The 18,089-nt window shown below is 52.2% G+C and overlaps 1 protein-coding gene across 6 annotated transcripts in view; it reads right to left on the bottom strand.

The window, feature by feature from the left end:
* MLLT6 (MLLT6, PHD finger containing) overlaps positions 1-18,089 on the bottom strand; it is a 45,014-nt gene that overhangs the window by 11,060 nt on the left and 15,865 nt on the right. For all 6 annotated transcript variants that reach the window (XM_075117053.1, XM_075117052.1, XM_075117048.1 and 3 more), the window contains exons 8-10: positions 10,859-10,957; positions 2,862-3,036; positions 1,461-2,051 (exon numbers count right to left, since the gene is read on the bottom strand). In XM_075117053.1, coding sequence (XP_074973154.1) covers positions 1,461-2,051; positions 2,862-3,036; positions 10,859-10,957 — 865 coding nt within the window. The remainder of the gene's footprint in view (positions 1-1,460; positions 2,052-2,861; positions 3,037-10,858; positions 10,958-18,089) is intronic.

The raw sequence follows: 18,089 nt of genomic DNA, 5'->3' as shown, positions 1-18,089 counted from the left end.
CCCTCTGCTCCCCTCTGATGGCCTGGAAGCAGCTGGTTTTCTACAGGGCTTGACCTCAGAAAGGAAGGGTGGCACCAATGCACAAGACCAAGTGTAACATGCACTTGAGCATCTCACGGCCTGGCATGCAGCAAGGGTGGTCAAAGCCCACAATCCGTCTATCAAAAGATATCACACAATATTCCAGCCTTGCCCCTGCCCCCCTCTTGTTTGCTCCCTGCACCCCGATGCAATCCATCAGAGAAATCACACCATAAAGTGACTCACCGAAGGCACAAGTCAGTGGCAGAAGTGGGCAGTGGACTCGGAGAGTCCCACTCTCCGCTGCCCGTGCTAGTCAAGAGACCACACTCTTGCTGAGCTAATCTGTCCCCTTCCGTGATGCCCAGGGACCACGGTGGGGCACAGACAGATAAATGAGGAAGAAAGGGTGAGGAGAGAGCTGCTGCCGAGCGAGGGGACCCGTCTGACTTCCCCTTGGCTCAGGCGTGCGGCAGAGGCAGTGCCCAAAGCTGGGTCCTTCAGAGCCCTGCCAACTTCTCTCCGCAAGAGAAGAATGGGAGAACAAGCAGGCAGGAGAGCGGGGCCTGGCAGCCTCCTCCTCCTCCTCTTTGAAACATCCCTTTGTTGTTCCAGGGGGAGGCAAAAACCAAAATTGGCCTAGGGTTATGATTATGGAATTTGCATCAATTCTTGCAGCTCCTCTCCCCTCTCAGGCAGTGCAAATGGGCCAGGGCTCCCAGGCACACACAACAAAATTGTACCTCCTCCCCGCCCTTGCAATCTGACCTAAATTGGAGCATCTGCAAACAACCCACAATAGACCGATGACAAGTTCTGCTGCCAGAACAGTGTCAAACCTCAACCCTGAGCAGCAGGCCCCTCCTCTGCCTGCTGCCTTAACCCCTTCCTGCCACGTGTCCTGGCTGCCCTCATCCCTGCCAGGCCAGCGAAGGGGACTGAGGCTGGGAACAGCTGTAAGCCTCTCAGCAGAGTTAATGGTGTGCCAGTCTCCCAACCCTATGTCGATGTGGTAAGACCAGGATGAGAGGTTTTGCTTTTAAAAGAGGGGTTAAACTTGAACCACTTATGAGAGTCCCTCATTTGGGGTCAGACTGTGGTTGTTCCAGTTTGGCCTGTGAATATCCCTCTCTATCGCTCTGGAAATTAAGCTCTGGCTAGCCCAAGTTTTCCAGCACTTGAGCAAAAAGGGTTTGAAATGCCCCCCAGCTCAGGTCTGCAGCCCAGCTCCAATGGTAGAGAAGCTGTCCTGGAGGAGATTCTAGGATGAAGGCCAAAATGGAAAGGGGAGACCCAGATGTGTTTTTTTATAGCTCCTGGGACTGAATTAAAGGGACTGGACTCTGCGCAGGCAGGTCCAGACACCAGCCAAATGTGAGGAAAAAGACAGCAGGGCTGGGAGGAACTGTGCACACCCGGAGCCCTAAGGGGAAACATACCTGAACCCAGCAGCGGGGACTCCATGCTGAGGCTGGGCAGATTCCCCGTGTGGCTGAAGGACCGGGAAGAGTTGCCAATGCTGGAGCTAACAAGAGAGCCTCCGGAGAAGGGTGACGAGGAAGTGGACGTGGACCCAGCCAGCTGGGCACCCAAAATCTCTTTGCTTTTGCCCCCTTTCGGCCTGCCAGGCCCATGTTTGTTCTTCTTGCTACCCTTGTGCTTCTTTTCCTTCAGCACTTCTCCCTCCTCCATACTGAGGGATGGCATGCGCTTGTGGCTGCTGCTGCTACCACTGGCCCCGCTGCTCCCCACCGAAGGGCCGCTGACGGGGTTTGAGGCTTTGTAGTCCACAGGGGAAGCATCACGGCCTCTCTGCTGGCTCACCGCAGAGGTGGAGAAGCGCATGATGGATCCAAAGCCTGAGAAGATCACCTTCTGCTCGAAGATGTCCCCCTTCTGGCCTTCATACAGAGGGGAGCAGTGGGAAGAAGAAGAGGAAGAGACCGGCTTCCGGTACTTCTCGTCGTCCTGCTCAAGCTTGGGAAATGTCACAAAGTCCTGGGAGCACTGCAAGTTGCTGCAGGAGGTACCTGGGGGAAGCAGAGGGGAAGCAGATATAGGAAGGCTCATGGTGGCAGTAACTCAGCCCCTAAGGCAACAGGAGCATGGTCACAATGCAGGTCCTCTGGCCCAGCCTAGTTACTGAGCTGAAGGACACCTTTGTTACCTTCCAGCCCTGCTCCCCCCCACCCCGCTGCTCTGACGGTCTCCAGCAAGCACAAGAGGTGCACACCAGCAGCTTCATCCCATCCAAACGTGCACTTCTCTGTTCCCCCAGGCCCTGCATCAGCACTGTCCCTCCAGCCCCGATTAGGGTGCCAGGAGATGAAACATGGCAGCCGTTGTGACAACAGCTCAAAAAAGAGCTGAGCAAGGTCAGAGCAGATGGGAGCCCTGCAAGGCTTTGACTCAAAGCTCGGGGGAGCCTCGATATCGGGTTTTGGCTCAGATCTCTCCACTAGTACTCCTTAAAACACTGCTGCAGACAGTACCACCTACGGAGGAGAGGGCAGGTGCTGCCCATATTGCCTGTGCACAGTATCCCTTCCCTCCTCCCCCCGCTCAGACATCTGGATCTGATTTTCCTTGCAGTGCAGCAGGCCTGCATGGGAGGGAAGCTGTAACACTCATCTGACTCACTTCTTCCCTCTGTGCACGGAGTTAGTAGCAATAAGACTTTTCCCTTTCTCTTCAAGGGGTTAAAAAAATAGCCATCAGCAAAGTTTCCCAGCACTAGCTGGTGAATGGGTACCTTTGCAGGCACAGAGATATCAAAGAGGGGCAAAGCAAAACATCACCCCCATTCTCTCTTCCTCTCTTGCTTCTCCTTCACCCCTTACCTGCAGGCTGGAAGGTCCCGCTGGATGAAGCTGAGCTGAAGCCAACTGAGCTTTTCCCGCTTCCCGTCTTTTTTCCCTTGTGGCTGCTGCCATGGCTTGAGGACTTCTTGCCTTTCACCTCCGACCTGCCGACCTCTGAGGTCTCTTTGCTCCCCTCATGGTGGCTGGTGGAGCCCTGGCAGCAGCAAACACAGAGGTGACTCACTCAGGCCAGATGTGGCCACAGCAGGGGCTCTTTTTACCAATTTCCCCTTAAGAGAAGTCACTACCCCTGTGCCCACAAAGTGATGGTCAGGTCATGTTACTCAGGAGAGAAAAAGCAACATTCCCCTTTACTGCTGCTTGGTGGCACCAGGCTTTATACTCCTAGGGATTACACTCATCCCAACTAACCGCAGGAAATTAAACAGGGCACTGACAATAAGGACACAGACATCAGAGATTCCCCACATCATCAGCAGAGGGGAATACCTTAGAGGGTTATTCAGCCCAAATAAAATCTGAATTTTGGCTGTGATTCAAAAATGTATTTCAGCTGCATCTCTCAGGTGTGCTGTTCTCAGCAAGGTCATTCCACCTGGGGGAACTTGCTCGTCCTTGTGCTGAGATGGGAGTTTCCCTAAAGCACCCACCGAAGCACCTCCACTGACAGCCCAGGGCTTTCCAAATCTATTGCAGTAAATATTTCACAGTGACATTGTTAGAGCAGCATCAGAGCATGCAGCAACAGATGCTATCCAAACCCCATTTAAGCCTGCAGGAGACAGGGAAGCAAGGGGGGTGAAGAGGCTGGCCAGATGCTACGAAACCCAGAAGCTTGGGATGAGAGAGAGAAGTGTGGGAGTTCAGCAGGGGGAGAGTGGAATGAACCGAAAACCAGATCCCCCGGGGCACCCACGCTAGGATATGAAACCTTCACCTTCAAGTCACTTCAAAGCCAAGCGAGCAGTGTTCAAAGATCACTTCTTGGAAGATATTACTGCAACCACTCAATATTACAGATATAGTTCTAACGTGACGGCTACAGCCCAAAGTATAACACCTGTACGTTAGCGCAAACATCTTTTATTTCTTACTGAGCAGATACAAGGACACAGAGAAGCACGATACCTTTCTTACATTCCACTATCCCTGACTCCAGATGACCTCTTCTTGGGGAGAGCTAAAGAAAAAAGGGCTTGTAATGCAGACTCATGAATGCCCAGATAAAAATCTTTCCCCATTCCTCCCACATGGTTTAATCACTCTGCACAATGCAACAGCTGGCAGCCTAACACACACCAGATGTGCTGGGAATATGAAAGACAGGAGGAAGGGAGTGGTGGAAATTAGGGGGGAGAGGAGGGGGAATCTGTATTTTCTCATCACAGACTCCTGGATGTAGGAGATTAAGCCTTCTTGATTTATGAGCTCAGAGGGAGCATGAAAATCTTTCCGACTTTCCACATCTGCCTGGGGAGGGAAAGGAGAGCAGTGTCTGGGGGCTGTGGGAAGTCCTGATACTGCTCACGAAGTCACAGGAACGAGATGGCTCATGTCTCAGCAGAAACGCAAAGCCCCGAATTTCCCCCCCATAAATTCACCTCTTTGGTGCTCTGCACAAGGTGCACGAGGCCACAGAAGGGCAGGGGGAAACCACATGAGAAGACATGTTCTAAATCCAGAGTGTCAGGAAGGGAGTGCAGGGCAAGTAATGAATTAGTGCAGGGTGGAAGGGGGAAATCTGAGCTGGGAAATAAATCTTAATTGTAAAATTAAAGGCAAAAAAAAAAAAAAAAGGAGGGTAAGAGAGGCTGAGCTGGCTCAGCTGAAGGTGGTGAACGGACAGACACTCACCTGTAGGGCTGATCTGACCTCACAGACCTCCCTGAGAGACTCCCAGCGATTTTGGAGGCAGGATTTTCCCACCCCCTCCCAAACACTATCCTAGATATTGTTTGCCAAACAAGTCACGGCAGACAGATCTCTACAGTACTTCCCCAAGCCCTCCTCATCACAAAGGGCCCTTCTCTAGCAGCCATTCCAGAGAGCCTGAATTTGGGGCAAGGACCCAAGCATTGCAGCCAAGAAGCAGAGAGAGGGAAACTGAAACCACACTAAATCACTTCCCTTCTCTGTGCCTCTAGTTCTTTCCCACTTTGCTCCGTGGAGCCTGCAAGCTCTGTGTGGCAGCGGAGCCTTCCAGGAGACACACGTGGACAGCCAAGCACAACACGGCCTTCATCTGAAGGGGGGGTGTCTGCTACCATAATGCCAATATTAATAGCAGTAACGAGGGCTGCAATCCCATCGCCTCCCTAACGAAGGAGATTCTCCAGCTCGGGGCTGCTGCCTAGAGGGAGCAGGACAGGGGAAACCTGCGTGCCTGCTGCTCGCCTTGTGCATAAACAGAGGTCTCAATCTCCTGATCATCGGCTTTTCTCCAGCATGGAAATCCATGTGCGTGTGTGCAGAAACATCAATGTTTCGTGTGTTGCAAACAGGTGTGTGTGGGGGGGCAGGGCATGCTGCAGGGGGAAAAAAAATAGGGAAGAAGTGAGGAAATGAGAGCTCCCTCAAAAAGAGGCAGCAACTACATTTTGAAGGTCTATTTAAAGCAACCAAATGAAAAATGTCACCAGAATAAACCTGCTGCCCCAGCTGGACGTGACAGTCTGATGGGGAAACTCCTGCCTCAACCCGGGGTGGGGGGACTGGGAGAAGTGAGACGAAGTCACGAGGGCACCCAAGCGCAGGCATGCAGGCACCTCCTCCCCCCGGCACTCGCTGTCCCCTGAGGGACCGTACCTGTTTCCTGGCCTCTCTGTGACACTGTGCAGCACCCAAGCTCTTCATTCATTAATTTATTTATGGGAAATCAGAAGAGCATCTCTTTGCCTCCTGATTGGCGGGATGAGCTCCTAGAGGGAACCACTGATGAAATAGAGAAGGGGTAGGGGAGGCTGGCGCCGCATTGGAAACACAGAGTGGCTTTGCCCTGGATTAAACTACTGGTGAGAGGAAGCAGGGAGGACATGAACAAGGAACAACGCGACGAGAGCAGGAGCTCCTCCAGCCCACGCACCACCGGGCGATGTGCTGAAGCAGCCGCCCAGGCAGGCTGTAAGCATCAGCTGCCTTTCCACGCTGGATCACCAGGTAGAGGTCAGGTGAGTCCCCAGCAGGAGGCCTCGGCCAAAACGCTTGCACAAGCTACGGCACCTCTGTGTCTGAGCCACTCGCAACCTTCACCATGTCCTTCCTCTCAACCTCGAGGTCTGTGAACAGCACTGTGCTGCTGCTGATCTTTGCAGGGGGATAGGAGACAGAGACGGGCTGAAGACCGTATTTTTAAGTCCCTGATGTCACTAGCAAATTCCCGCTCACATCAGCACAAGGGGTGCTAAAAGGCTCAGGGGTTCTTACTGCAAATATCCGTGCTGAGACATGCTTCTATTAGCAGGGGTAATCATCAGCCCTCCCCCACAAACCCCTACCCCATCACAGCGACTGTGAATTTGCCTGAGCCAGGCGCAGTGCAGAGGTTCCCAGGATCTGTCAGCTCCAGGCCAGTCCTGGGTAGATGCCGAGAGCTCAAATAACAGTGGGAAACCTGGAAAGTCTCCCTGCCTCCGGTGGCATCTGCAATCGAGCTCTCTTCGCCCTGCTGTGCTCCCTCTCCAGCACCTGACCGGGAGAGGGTGGGTGTGGGGAGGCCTTGGCATCCACAGCTTAGGTTGCAAAACCCAGAGCACGCCAGATGTTGCAGCCCAAAACACGTAGCATGTGTGAGTGTGTGTCAACAAGTGGTCGTGATGTCTGCAGCTGGCAGAAGGCAGCTGGGGTTGCTTGCAACCCTGCAGATTTACTGCAAGTGCAAGACAGAGCGGCAGGACGGCTCCCCAGGGGCATTTACAGGGGGAGGGGAGAGGCACGCTGCTTGCTGTTTGGCCGCTCACGAACCCCGATCCCAGCACCAGGCACCAGCTACACGGAGAGATCCAGGGCACAGAAACTGCCTCCTGAATTTGTCTGGCGGTGTGAGACTGCAGAGACAGAGCAGCCCTGGCTGCCAAGACTTACTGGTGAGACTCATTGCTCCTCCTCTGGCGAGAAGCCCTCCTCTGCCCCAGGCCTGCTCCATGAACACCATCTTTCCAACAAGGCTGTTCAAAAGCGTTGCTAGTTGGCAGCATTTTGGCATTTTTGGATAGACAGTGTGAAAACAGCCAGAAACTATTACAGCCACAAACTATTACCCAGAGGGGATGTTTTCTGCCTCCTTCTCACTCCCCAAAAAGTCTGTAGGAGATACAAGTAGCCAGCATGACAATGAGAGCCTAGATCCAGCACAAATTCACTCTCTACAATCCCCCCCAATCCACCCAAAAGCCCTGGAGCACCACTTCTTCAGCAGGGCAGCTGCTCTGCGTGCTCTCTGGAAGGGGCACTCCTGTGCCCCACGAGCAAGGTCTCCTGCCCCTCTTTGAGAGCGATGAAAATCGCATTGCCCAAACACACTTCTCAGAGGTAGGAGGAGAGCTCAGAAGTGTTATGAAGACTTGTTTGCATGCTGTGAATTCACACCCTAGTTTCACTTTCCGGTGTAGATGAGAGCTGAGGCCACCGCTGTGTTTTCAGTATGTTTTTCCCCCAAACCAGAGTGACGCAGTAAGAGCTTGTCACTGCACAGACAGGAAAGGGAGGCTTGGTGGAGTCCAAGTGTCAGGTAGTAATGGTATTTAGATTCTTAGAAGACGCAGGGAAGCACTCAGTGAGATGCTCAAAAATCTGGCAGAAGTCAGAGGTCTAGCACGTTTGATTTCAAGAGGAAGACTGAAACCACATCAAAGGATCTTCTTCATAACTAAATGGTTCAAGAGGGGAGCACAGGGTGGACGACATATTAGGTGAAAATTGGAACTGAAAAATAAATCTGGATTGCAAAATTAAAGAGAAATGTGAACCCAGAGGCCAGACTGCCTGAGCGAACAAGGAAGTGGGATATACCACTGTTCCTCCAAAGCAACGAAACATAGTTCCACTGCTGTCAGCCTAACCTGAAGTATCTTGAAAAGTCCTACTGATTTTCTACATAGCTCTGAAAATCCATTATTAAAGGACTGCTGAAAGTTTCAACAGACTTTGGTAGCAATAGGAGATACTTGGGCTCAGATGTCTGTTGCCCCAGGCTCCCTTTAGGCTGAGCAAACGGGGAGCAGACTGGAGCCTGGCCTCAGGTACCAGTAACACCTCTCCATGGACTGGTGGCTGGTGCCACACTACAGTCTGCCCGCAGTCCCGGTGCCCAAGGAGCAAGCGGTGCCAGTGCCCTTCTGCTGATTCGTCTGGCTGATGCTCCTGCTCCTCATTGCTGGCTCCAAAACCCTGGTGATGCTCAGTGCCTCCAGTGCACCCCTGCTCCAGCACAGCCTGCGCACCAGGACAGGGGCCTGGGACTCGCTGTATGCAGTGCCACTTTGGCTACGGTGCGAGCAGCGTGGCGAGCTGGCAGCATGGGTCTGGCGCGGACATCAAGGGCTGCACCAGCCTCCCACGGCTCCGCATGGCTGCTCGGGCCAGTGTCCTTCTCCCAGGAGCCTGGACACGGCCATCTGCCCTCACTGCTGCAGGTCACTGAGATCTGCTCTCACCCAGCTGAGTCTTTCTCACCCATGAAAGACTGGGGGCTGCGTTACCTGCAGGGATTATCCCTGGGCAGTTTATGCTCTGGTTCATTGGGTAACTTGGAGAAGACCATAGCGGTGATAAATTATTTGCCCAAGATCATGCAAGTGCTAAGGAGAGGAAAAGACCCCAGCTCTTTTCAGACTTTAACCATGACACAGCAGGGACTAGCAATGCTCTTCTGCCTAGTCACACCACGAACATCAGCTTTTGGTTTGCTGCGTCTACCCTACCCACTCCCCAGCACACTCTGCTGGGATGAGCTGTACTAATCTAAGACCCAGAAAGGACAAAAGATTGTTTTGGCTTCTAAGAAGAAAACCTGTTTGGACATGCTACATTAATGTGTCTCAGGGTTTTACATTAGTCTAACCTGTGCAGTGTTACATGGGTGTAACTATTCACAAAGCCTCATACAACCACCCCCTGAGGGGTTTGTGCAGGGTTGCAGCAGGCTGCTGAGCAGCTCTTACATTTGATCTGGAGCGAGTACCTTTGGTAACAGAGTATGAACAATACTTTGGGATCTAGGCACAAAAAAGCAAGGGAAATACACTCTCTGTTACGAGGATTAATAACAACTCCCTAGGGAAACACTAAAACCCTGTCATTCAAGTACAGCTACAGTAATTAGGATCTCCTGAATTTTAGCTTACAAAGAGTTGAAAGCTGCCTGTAAAACAGAATTGCACCCTTCCCTCCTTATTTATAAAGGTCTGGGAGGGCTTTGGAGGAGACAGTGGGTAATTGTCTAACAGCCGCTCTAGCTGGCCAAGAGTCAGGTTTTGGATTTCAGTTCAGCTTGAAAATAATCTTCTGAGGCCATCAGTTCCTGACAGCTCTGTTAACTGGGTGAATCTGCTGTTCCCAAAAGCCAGAGCTGAGCTGCGCTAACATGAGCACAGGTAAATCAAGAGTGACTGCAGCTCAGAAGCTGTTCCTCCACTCTGTCCTGCTGTAACTTTCTGCTTCTCTCAGCCTGGGAACGAGGAGACCAGCTTTGCCATTTCAGCTCTGGCCTATGTCCACTCCCTGCTTCCAGGCTTGGCCTAACACAGAACACAGAAAATCCTCCTCAATCTGAACCCAAAGCAACCCCGTGCTGACTGGCAGGAGCTTTCGCTCTTCCAGATTGCCCCTGCAGTGCTCGTCACATATGCAGACACTGCTAGCCTGTGAATTTTCATCTTCACAAGGCAGTCCTGCCATGTAGAGGACACCCAAGCCTTTCTAAGTAGCGTTTATGTGCACTAAAGGACGTTCCTGGGCCATGTTGTTTATTTGTTCTAGCAGGGGCTTGGCCTTACTCCTACTTACACCAGAACACCCCTGCTAAGGAGTTGCATTAATTTACATTCCCACTACAGAGAGGAGAGCACAAGTCCGAAAGCTCCAGGCGCTGGAGTAACCTCACTTGTTCCCTCACCCTGAGCAACTGCAAACTTGGCCTTCACCTTGCTGCGTGCAAGCTTGAGGCAAGTTCGCTGTGTCTGTTCTGCTTTATTGGTTTGGGGCTGGCGCGAATCACAGGAAGCTCAGGGCTATCCTGATTTACAGCCAGGTGCAAGAGTCTGTTAACAGCACAATTTCAGCAGTGAACAGCAAAAATACACTGACACCCTGACTGTGCCCCACCAGCCCTGGGCACCGAGAAGACAAACCCACACAAGCAACATCTTCCCAGCAGGAAACTGGAATGTCTCTACACCTCAGGAGCAAAACAGGTCACCAAACTGCGCCCCTCTGCCTGAATTTTCCTGAAATGGAGGAACTAAATAGAAACCAGCCGCCCATTGTCTCATACAGAAAAGCTACCTCTGTTATGCACTTTAAAGCTCTCATGTGCTCCTAAGATTGTCTGCCTTTTCTTCCCCTCGGCTACATCAGTTTGTCTAATAAAGGATAGCACCTCCCACAAGCCTTGCCTTGCTCATCCACCTGCCTGAGCTGTTTACAATGTGGCAGCAGAAAAGGCCAAAGCATGGATATTTATCTATTCCGCGAGAGCTTCAAATCTGAACATCTGCTGCAAAACAGGCTGGCACTTACAGCTCAATCACTTGGGAGTTTAGCTCCATGATTGTGTCGTCAGTGCTGACAGAAATCAAGACAGCTGCTGTGTTAAATTCCCAAGGTGGGTGTCGAGGTGGGGAGTCAGGCAGAGAAAGCGAGAACGTGATGAGTTGGGAATCAAAATAAATGGACAAAAGCCCTTTCCCTGCTTTTCTGCCCCATCCTCCCCACTTCCTAAGAAAGCCGGTGTTGATGGTTTCCCCCTGCCCTCCCTCCCCACCCTGCATTCACACGCTCACACCCTGTGGGTTCGGTACCTTCTCTGTAGCGACGGGCACCGAGGATGGGGTAAGGCTGGTGGGAGACTCCGGACGTTTTTTGTGCTTCTGTTTAGGTCTTTCTTTGTCCTTCCGACTCTGCAAAAGAAATCAGAGAGTACTGGAAGGCTAACTTTTCTTCTGCTGAGTATAACAGTTGTAAGGGAAAAGAAAGGAGGGTGTGTAGGGGTGGATTTACAACCATACATTCATATTCCTTTTTCCTTCTCCACCCAACTGCACGAGCCCAGTATCCCTTCCCCCACATCCCAGCTTCTGGCTGGGAGCGCCCCACTATCTCTGCCCAGCTGCAGCCAACATCTGGAATGCAGAATACCAACAGAAGCCCCCAAATCAGTTTATGGTAAGATGATAGGGAAGGACTTAACAAGCTCTGGCTGATTTCAAGAAACCTGAGCTTTCCTCTTGCTATTTCCCCAAAGGGACTCTGTGCCCCCTTACCCTCGCTCTCTAACCTCTTCAAGGGTTTCTCAGATCCACCCTGTACAGACAATGGGAGAATCTTGATTTCAGCACGTGTTGCACGTGCACACGGGAAGAGATCAGTCAGTGGAGAGCTCAGAACCTAGGCTTGAGCCTAACCTACCGATCCCCCACATCTCCCCTCCCAACCGAGACAGCTGGTCTGGGTCCATCTCTGCTAACAGGAGACAGACCATTTAGTTTGATTTCTTCATCCTGTTTTTTCCCCCCGCACTAAAACCCAAGAAAAATGCGATTCTTCAAATTGCAAAGCAAGGAAAAATCATGGCCTGAGAAACACTGAGTCCTGCCTGCTCTGATTTTACATTCTCTTGAGGAACGGACTGTAACCGAGGAGGCTATTCTTCTATAGTGCTAGCTGGATGTTTATGCTAAAGCTGAGATGTTTTCAGCAAAAGGACTGAAAACGTAGCCCTGTGTGACCTCAAGTCTGTGAGGCTTGAGGATGCCCAGGCCAGCTGGCATACAGGAAGGATGGACAGAAGAGCATGCTCCATCACACGCTCCTGCTTCCTCCCTGCCTTCCTCAGCTGTGCACTCCCACGGGAACGCGCTCGGCTGACTACAGGAGCTTTTCCCTGCTCCCGATGTCAGCTAAAGATGTGGCCTTCTTCACTGAAGCTGCAGAAACCTTTGTGTTGAGTTCTGAGCTTCCCAGTGTGGTCACTGGTGTGTGGACCAAGAGACCTGCTGTCAGATGAACACACGCAGGAGATGCAGGACTTCCAAAAAGTCATCATCTTGTCTCCGAGAGCTTTTTGTGGGAAAGGATGCCTATTCTGGTACAAATCCCTCACACGGGTGTTTTATTCTAGAAGCTGAAGTCGTCCATTTGGACCGAAGGTGCGTTCAGAACAGAAGAGGCGCATCGAAATTCATTGGCTCTCCAGAAAGATGCTGACTGCTTCCTCATGCAGGCAAAGCCCTGAGGCTACAGATGCCAGCACATGCCAAAGATGGGATGCTGTCAGGGGAAGATGCAACTGCAGCAAATACGTGAGCTCCACTGTGTGTTTTTGGGAGGGAGAGAAGAGAGTGTAATAAGCTTAGGAAATGACACACTAAATGGGGTAAAAAAAGAGGGGGGGCTGGAGGAGGGAGAGGGCAGGAGGAAAAGGCTGGAGAAGGCAGGCATGAAATAAAGCAGAGGTGAAGCAGAAGTGCTCCAGAAATCAGCACCTTCCGGTGTGGGTTTGGCTGAATTTTCAATGCACTCAAAAAGGAGGCCCATGCTGCAGCCACCAGTGACCCTGCCAGTGTAAACCTGCCATGGAAGCTTTCACTGGGACAAGCTGGTGAAAAAAAAGGAGGCAAATCCAACCTAAAACTTTGCTGCACTTGCTGAGTGCCTGACTAACGCTGCCAATATTCATCATTTTATGGCAAGACTCCTGGCGTTTGGCATATCTGTTAAAGCCTCCATTCCTAGAGCTACAGTATTTTACCAGAATCTCTGTTTTCTTTTCTTCCCTTTCTTTAAGAGACATTTCCAGCTTTGGCAGTGAACAAGGAAAGCTTGAAAACGTGATTTCTACAGACTAAGTGCCGAAAGACAAACTAAAATTAAATCTTTACTCAATCTCATAATGTTTTAAATACCTGGGGGCTTCTTGTGCTATAAACTCTGCCTAAGTCTCATGGGTCTTCTAGGACAGGAAGATGGGGAAACTGTGGCCCAGTTAGTTAAGCAGCTTGTCACAGACCACGCGCACATCAGCGTTCGTTACTGCAGTAGCAGTGACAATTTGCGCTCACTTAATAGCACACAGCAGAGAGTTCCTATGGCCTGAAGAGAGGTTTTTAATATCTACATCTCATTTTACAAATAGGGAAAGCAGGGCACAAGGGATGAAAGAACTTGCTAAGATTTCACAGAAAGTCATCCAAAAATTCAGAAAGAAAAGTCAGGGATCCCCACCCCACCTGCACACACGCTCGTCTACTTGCAGGTGCTGCCAGTGCCACTCACGGAAGCCAGAAATGAAAACAGGAGCCAGGCACCTCATTACAATACTTTTTGCCAAATAACTGCGCAAGTCCTGGTCCTTAAACTTTCTGAATACCACAAAGCTTATTCTCTCATTTTCAGACCCCGAATCCCAAATGCATTTCAATCACGAAGTTGCAACAGGAGGCAATAAGATAAACTGCTGCAAACGCCAGCGAGACAGCACAGTAATGATTTAATTTCACATATCATGGTCAAGATGAGACAAGGCAGCGTCAAGCCATTTTGGCTAATGACAACGAACCTACACACCTACATACATGCACATACACACGTGCACAGGCGAGAGGAAAACCAGAAATGTCCTGACTGTCGCCACAGTGAACCATAAAACCTCCCACAGTTTCATTGTGATGGCAACCACCAAACTCACATCCTCCAGCTTCAAAATTCTGGCCGTCTTCTGCCTGAGAAATCTCCCTTGCTGTCGGCAGAGCAGAGTTTATAACAGCTGACTGAGCAGCCCCCTGGTTCTAGGTAGGAGTGCGTACATATGCATATATTCAGCAAGAACCCAGCCTGCACGACAGGGACCAGACTTATGGAATGCCTCAGCTCCCATTTAGGTGCTTGAATAAATCGTCAGGTTTTCCAGAAAGCTAAATGCTAGGTATTGAGCTCTTTTGAAGATCTGCCCCCCGACCACATGTGCTGAGCTACTGCACTCAGAAGTATTTAAAAAAATCTGTCCCACAGAGACCAGCCTTCATGCTTTGCTCAAAGGACTGCATTGAAACCAGAACCACCACAGCCTGGCGAGGAGCTCAGCAGCACTTCTGCTGGGTGCCCCTGCACGCAGCCCCAGGCCGTGCCCACAGGCACACCTTGCTCTTACCAGGCACTTCTCCCTCTCCCACACCACCTCCTCTCCAGGCTCTCTGTGTCACTCCTGCTCGGGCAGAGCAGAAACCCACAGAACCGCGTACCCAGGAGCTGTCTGGGCTGCAGCCAGCAGCCCTAAAGCTTTGCAGAGCTGGCGTGCCCACTGCCTTTGCATACCCAGTAGCACCCATCTCCCACCCTCCAGTTACTCTCTGATACTTTTGGATGCTCAGAAGGGCAAAAGGATCTGACATCTTTTTCACTATTACTGGACAAATGCAGTGCCCTGTGTTAAACGGGCAGGACAAAAAGTCTGTTACCCCACGGGCGCTCCGCAGACGGGCCAGGCTGCCCCCAGACCAAGGCACTGGTAAGAAGGTTACTTTGGCTGCCCGCAGAGACCACGGCACTGAGACCGTCAGTCACTCCTGGCTATCTTGCCTGTGTTGACAGACCCTCAGACAACCCAGGGTGTTCCCCAGCTTGCACCAGAGGGTTTTAAATGTGTGGGTTCTCTCCAGGAACAGGAAGGCTCCAAATGCTTCCTGCAAGAGCCGCAGGGTGCAAAGGGAGGGGAGAGCAAGGGGACAGGGTTGGGGGGGAAGCAGCACTCTCCCCTACCTCTCAAGTGCCCTCTCCCCACCTGGCTTTTCTGTGTCCAGCACTTCATCTCCCTGGCACACAGGCACTCTACTCTGCAAACCCTCCTTCCAGGAAACTATACAGACAGCGCAGCTGCTGCCACAGCCCAGCCTGCCCACAGAGACCTGCCTGGCTGTGCCATGATGCAGAAGTCAGGGGAGGAGGAGGAGGGAGGGAGGATGCACTGTGAGAGCAGGAAACCATTCAACACCCCTATCCCATCATCGCAAGCAAAAGCCAAGCCCTACCTTGCAGCCGCTCGGCGCTCCCTGCGGTGGGCTGGCTGGCTGGGCGAGCTGCAGTCTGCAGGGAACGTGAACCTGCCCCCAGCAACGAACTTCATGGAAAACAAACTCTTCCCATGCAGGACTGAGCAGCTGGGGCTTGGCATGTGGGCATAGAGCAGGCCAGGCCTGCGGCGGGGGGAGCGCGGCTGCATCGGGGGGGCGTGCCGGCGACACAATCTCCCTTCGAGCTCCCCAGTGCAGGAGGAACCAAACAGGATCTCTCGCTGCCAAAAAGGGTTGTGCACAGCTCCTCTTGCTCCCCCCACCGCCGTCTCCCCTTCCCCGAGCCCCCTCTTCTAATCTGCTGGACACCAGCAATTGGATCATTAAAAGTACATTGGGCAGGGGAAGGAGGGAGGGAAGAGCTGGGAAGAGCCAAGCGGGCTTTGCTGCTCCCTCCCTCTTTCCCAGGCTCTCTGAACTCCCTCACCCGGAGGAGGAGGCCTGGCTCTGGGCTGCAGCCATGGCAGCCGCAGCGAGGAGGAAGGCAGCAGCGGGCAGAGGGATACCGAGCCCCTGTCTCCAACCTCACTTGCACCAAGGCTGTGCCGGCAGTTTTGCGGGTTTGCCTTGAGACACGCTCTGAGTGTACAAAAGGTTTTACACAAGGACTCACGGCCAGCCCTTGCTGGGCTTTGCAAGCTCGGAAATTATTGCTGCACCCCCTGCTAATGGAAGGATCTGCTGGGGGCTGTTAAACACCCACATAACAAGAGGCCACAGAAAGCTGGTCAAGGATGCTATAAAACAAGGTCACTATAGCTAGATCAGAGTCAATTTAGATTCAGTACTCCTTCCCCCAAAAGCTGTGCTGGTCTTGCAAGCAGCCACCCGCCACCTGCTTGAAAAAAAGGTCCACTTTTCCCTTTGGTGCCGGTGTGGACACAAAACTCCAAGAGGCGGACCTGCGGCACCAACTCGAATGCAAACACAAAGCTCTTCACAGACCCACTGGGTTTAGATTTCAGCTCAGTACAACTTCTCCAGTGTGCTGAATCTGCCAGGCCGGATCCTTGGCTCATTTCCTCCACTGGCATCAGGTCTAGACAGCCAGGCAATGGCAGCAGGGAGGCAGGCTCTGCCGTGCATCTGCTCAGACGCCGTGGGACTGGGGGCTCGTGCACGGCTCTGCCTGGTGCTAAAGGGATAAGGGAGACAGACAGTCCCTGTACCCCCATAAAGTACCCCCCAGCTGTGGCTAGGGAAGGGGTTCAGGAGCTAAAGGTGTGTTACGGTTGTGGAGAACTGGCTTCGTCCCCAGACCCAAGGAACAACTGCAGGTGGGTTTATTTGCTCCAAGTGCCTGCCTCTCTTTCCTATGTCACTGGGCAGGGACCGTTCCTCTCATAGCAACGTCCCACATCCAAATTAAAAGCCCCATGATTTTGCTTACAGGTTCCAGGTGTTCACTAAGGATAACGCTGGACGAGTGCCTCCCTCCGTGAGGAATATGCCTAAAAATGTTGTAGTGCATGTGCTCCCATCTGCTCCTGGTGTGACAAATTTCATTCCAGTGAGCATGGCAATTTTTTTCTGTGCGTTTCAAGCAGACAATATAGGTGACAGAACATCTGTACTTCATTCAACCCCTGTGCGTCATCCAGCATTTTCTTGGTATTTAGCTATTGTTTTCTTCCTTTCTTTTTTTCTTTCTTTTTTTAAAAACAAACAAACCCTACAAAGGCTCCCACAGCGTAGAGCACACACACTGCAATACCAACCCCAAAGAAATAAGCGGGGCTGGTTTTGCTAAGGCCTGGTATGTTCTGAGGAAAACCCAAAGCCTGGAGCTTTCCCGTTTTTAGGCCAGCACAGAAGGAAATGCCTGGGCTGGTATCATTTGTGCCTGCAAGAGGCGGGGGATGCCGACACTGGCTTTTAGTCCCACGTCACAATTGTCCCTTGTTCCGCAGAGAACAAGACTCTTCACAAATGCTGAACTGTTTTACAGCAGGGCTTAGGAGTCTAAATCCCAAGTCCTGAGTCTTTGCTGTCTTACTGAAGCCACTGGGTTAAATCCTGTGCCCTTCACTTAGTCTTTAACTCAGCCAGAGTTTTCCCCTGTAAAGCCTAAGTAAATAGCCACAGCCCTGCACTGGAAGGAGCTGTCAGGCACTGGGCTCCTTCTGGAGCGGAGAGACATGAACACCTGCAGCCCGGGGACTCACACAGGCGCTTTGGTCCGCCGCTGAGTGATCAGCTCCCCTGCAATGCCTCCAGCTCGGGGAGGATGGGACCAGCCGGCTGCACAGCTGGACAGGCTCAAGCAAAAGCTGTTCTACTTCAGGTCAGCACAGCAGCACACCCAGTTCCCCTGAAACATGTGCAATTAGATCATGCACTGCTAGTCACGTACTCCAAAACTATGCAGGAACTAATGGTTCAACCCTCTCTTTGGGCACCCCTTTGAAAGGTCTCTGTTCCCACACCGCCTCGCACCCAGTCCTTTCTCCCTGCACTTCATAACCAGCCCCAGACCTGTAAACTACCCTGGGAGCCGAGAGTGCCTTCCTCACCCTCGTCTGAGCTGCTTTGCACACCCTGTCCCCCTTTCCGTGCTGACTCCCCCTCTCTAAGTGGAAGGAGTTGATTTTGCACTCGCGCTGCGGCCCTGCCACGCAACCCCAGCCCTGGAAGAGGCCTCCATCGGATCTGCCGCTCGCAAACCCGACGAGCCATCAGGAGGGGAGAGTGGTGAGGCAGCAGTGAGACGGAGTCTCTGCACGCTTGTGAGGAACCCAGAGGCTAACAATAGTGGCAAGCGCCACTGAGAAGCCTATAAATAGATCCATATTCCTCCTGTTTTCGCTCTCCCCCTGGCGCTGACCTGCTTTCCAACCAAAGCTGGGAAGCAGCACCTCCCCTGCTCCTACCTGCCAGGCACGTGACTGTGCTCCCACCCCCGCCACCAGAAGCTGTGCAAATATAGAAACCCTCGGCCGGTCCCCAGCCTCGGACTGGCACAGTC

The sequence above is a fragment of the Phalacrocorax aristotelis genome, chromosome 23, assembly GCF_949628215.1.
Source record: "Phalacrocorax aristotelis chromosome 23, bGulAri2.1, whole genome shotgun sequence".
Lineage (NCBI taxonomy): Eukaryota > Metazoa > Chordata > Aves > Suliformes > Phalacrocoracidae > Phalacrocorax > Phalacrocorax aristotelis.
This window is presented reverse-complemented; position numbering and strand designations above follow the sequence as displayed.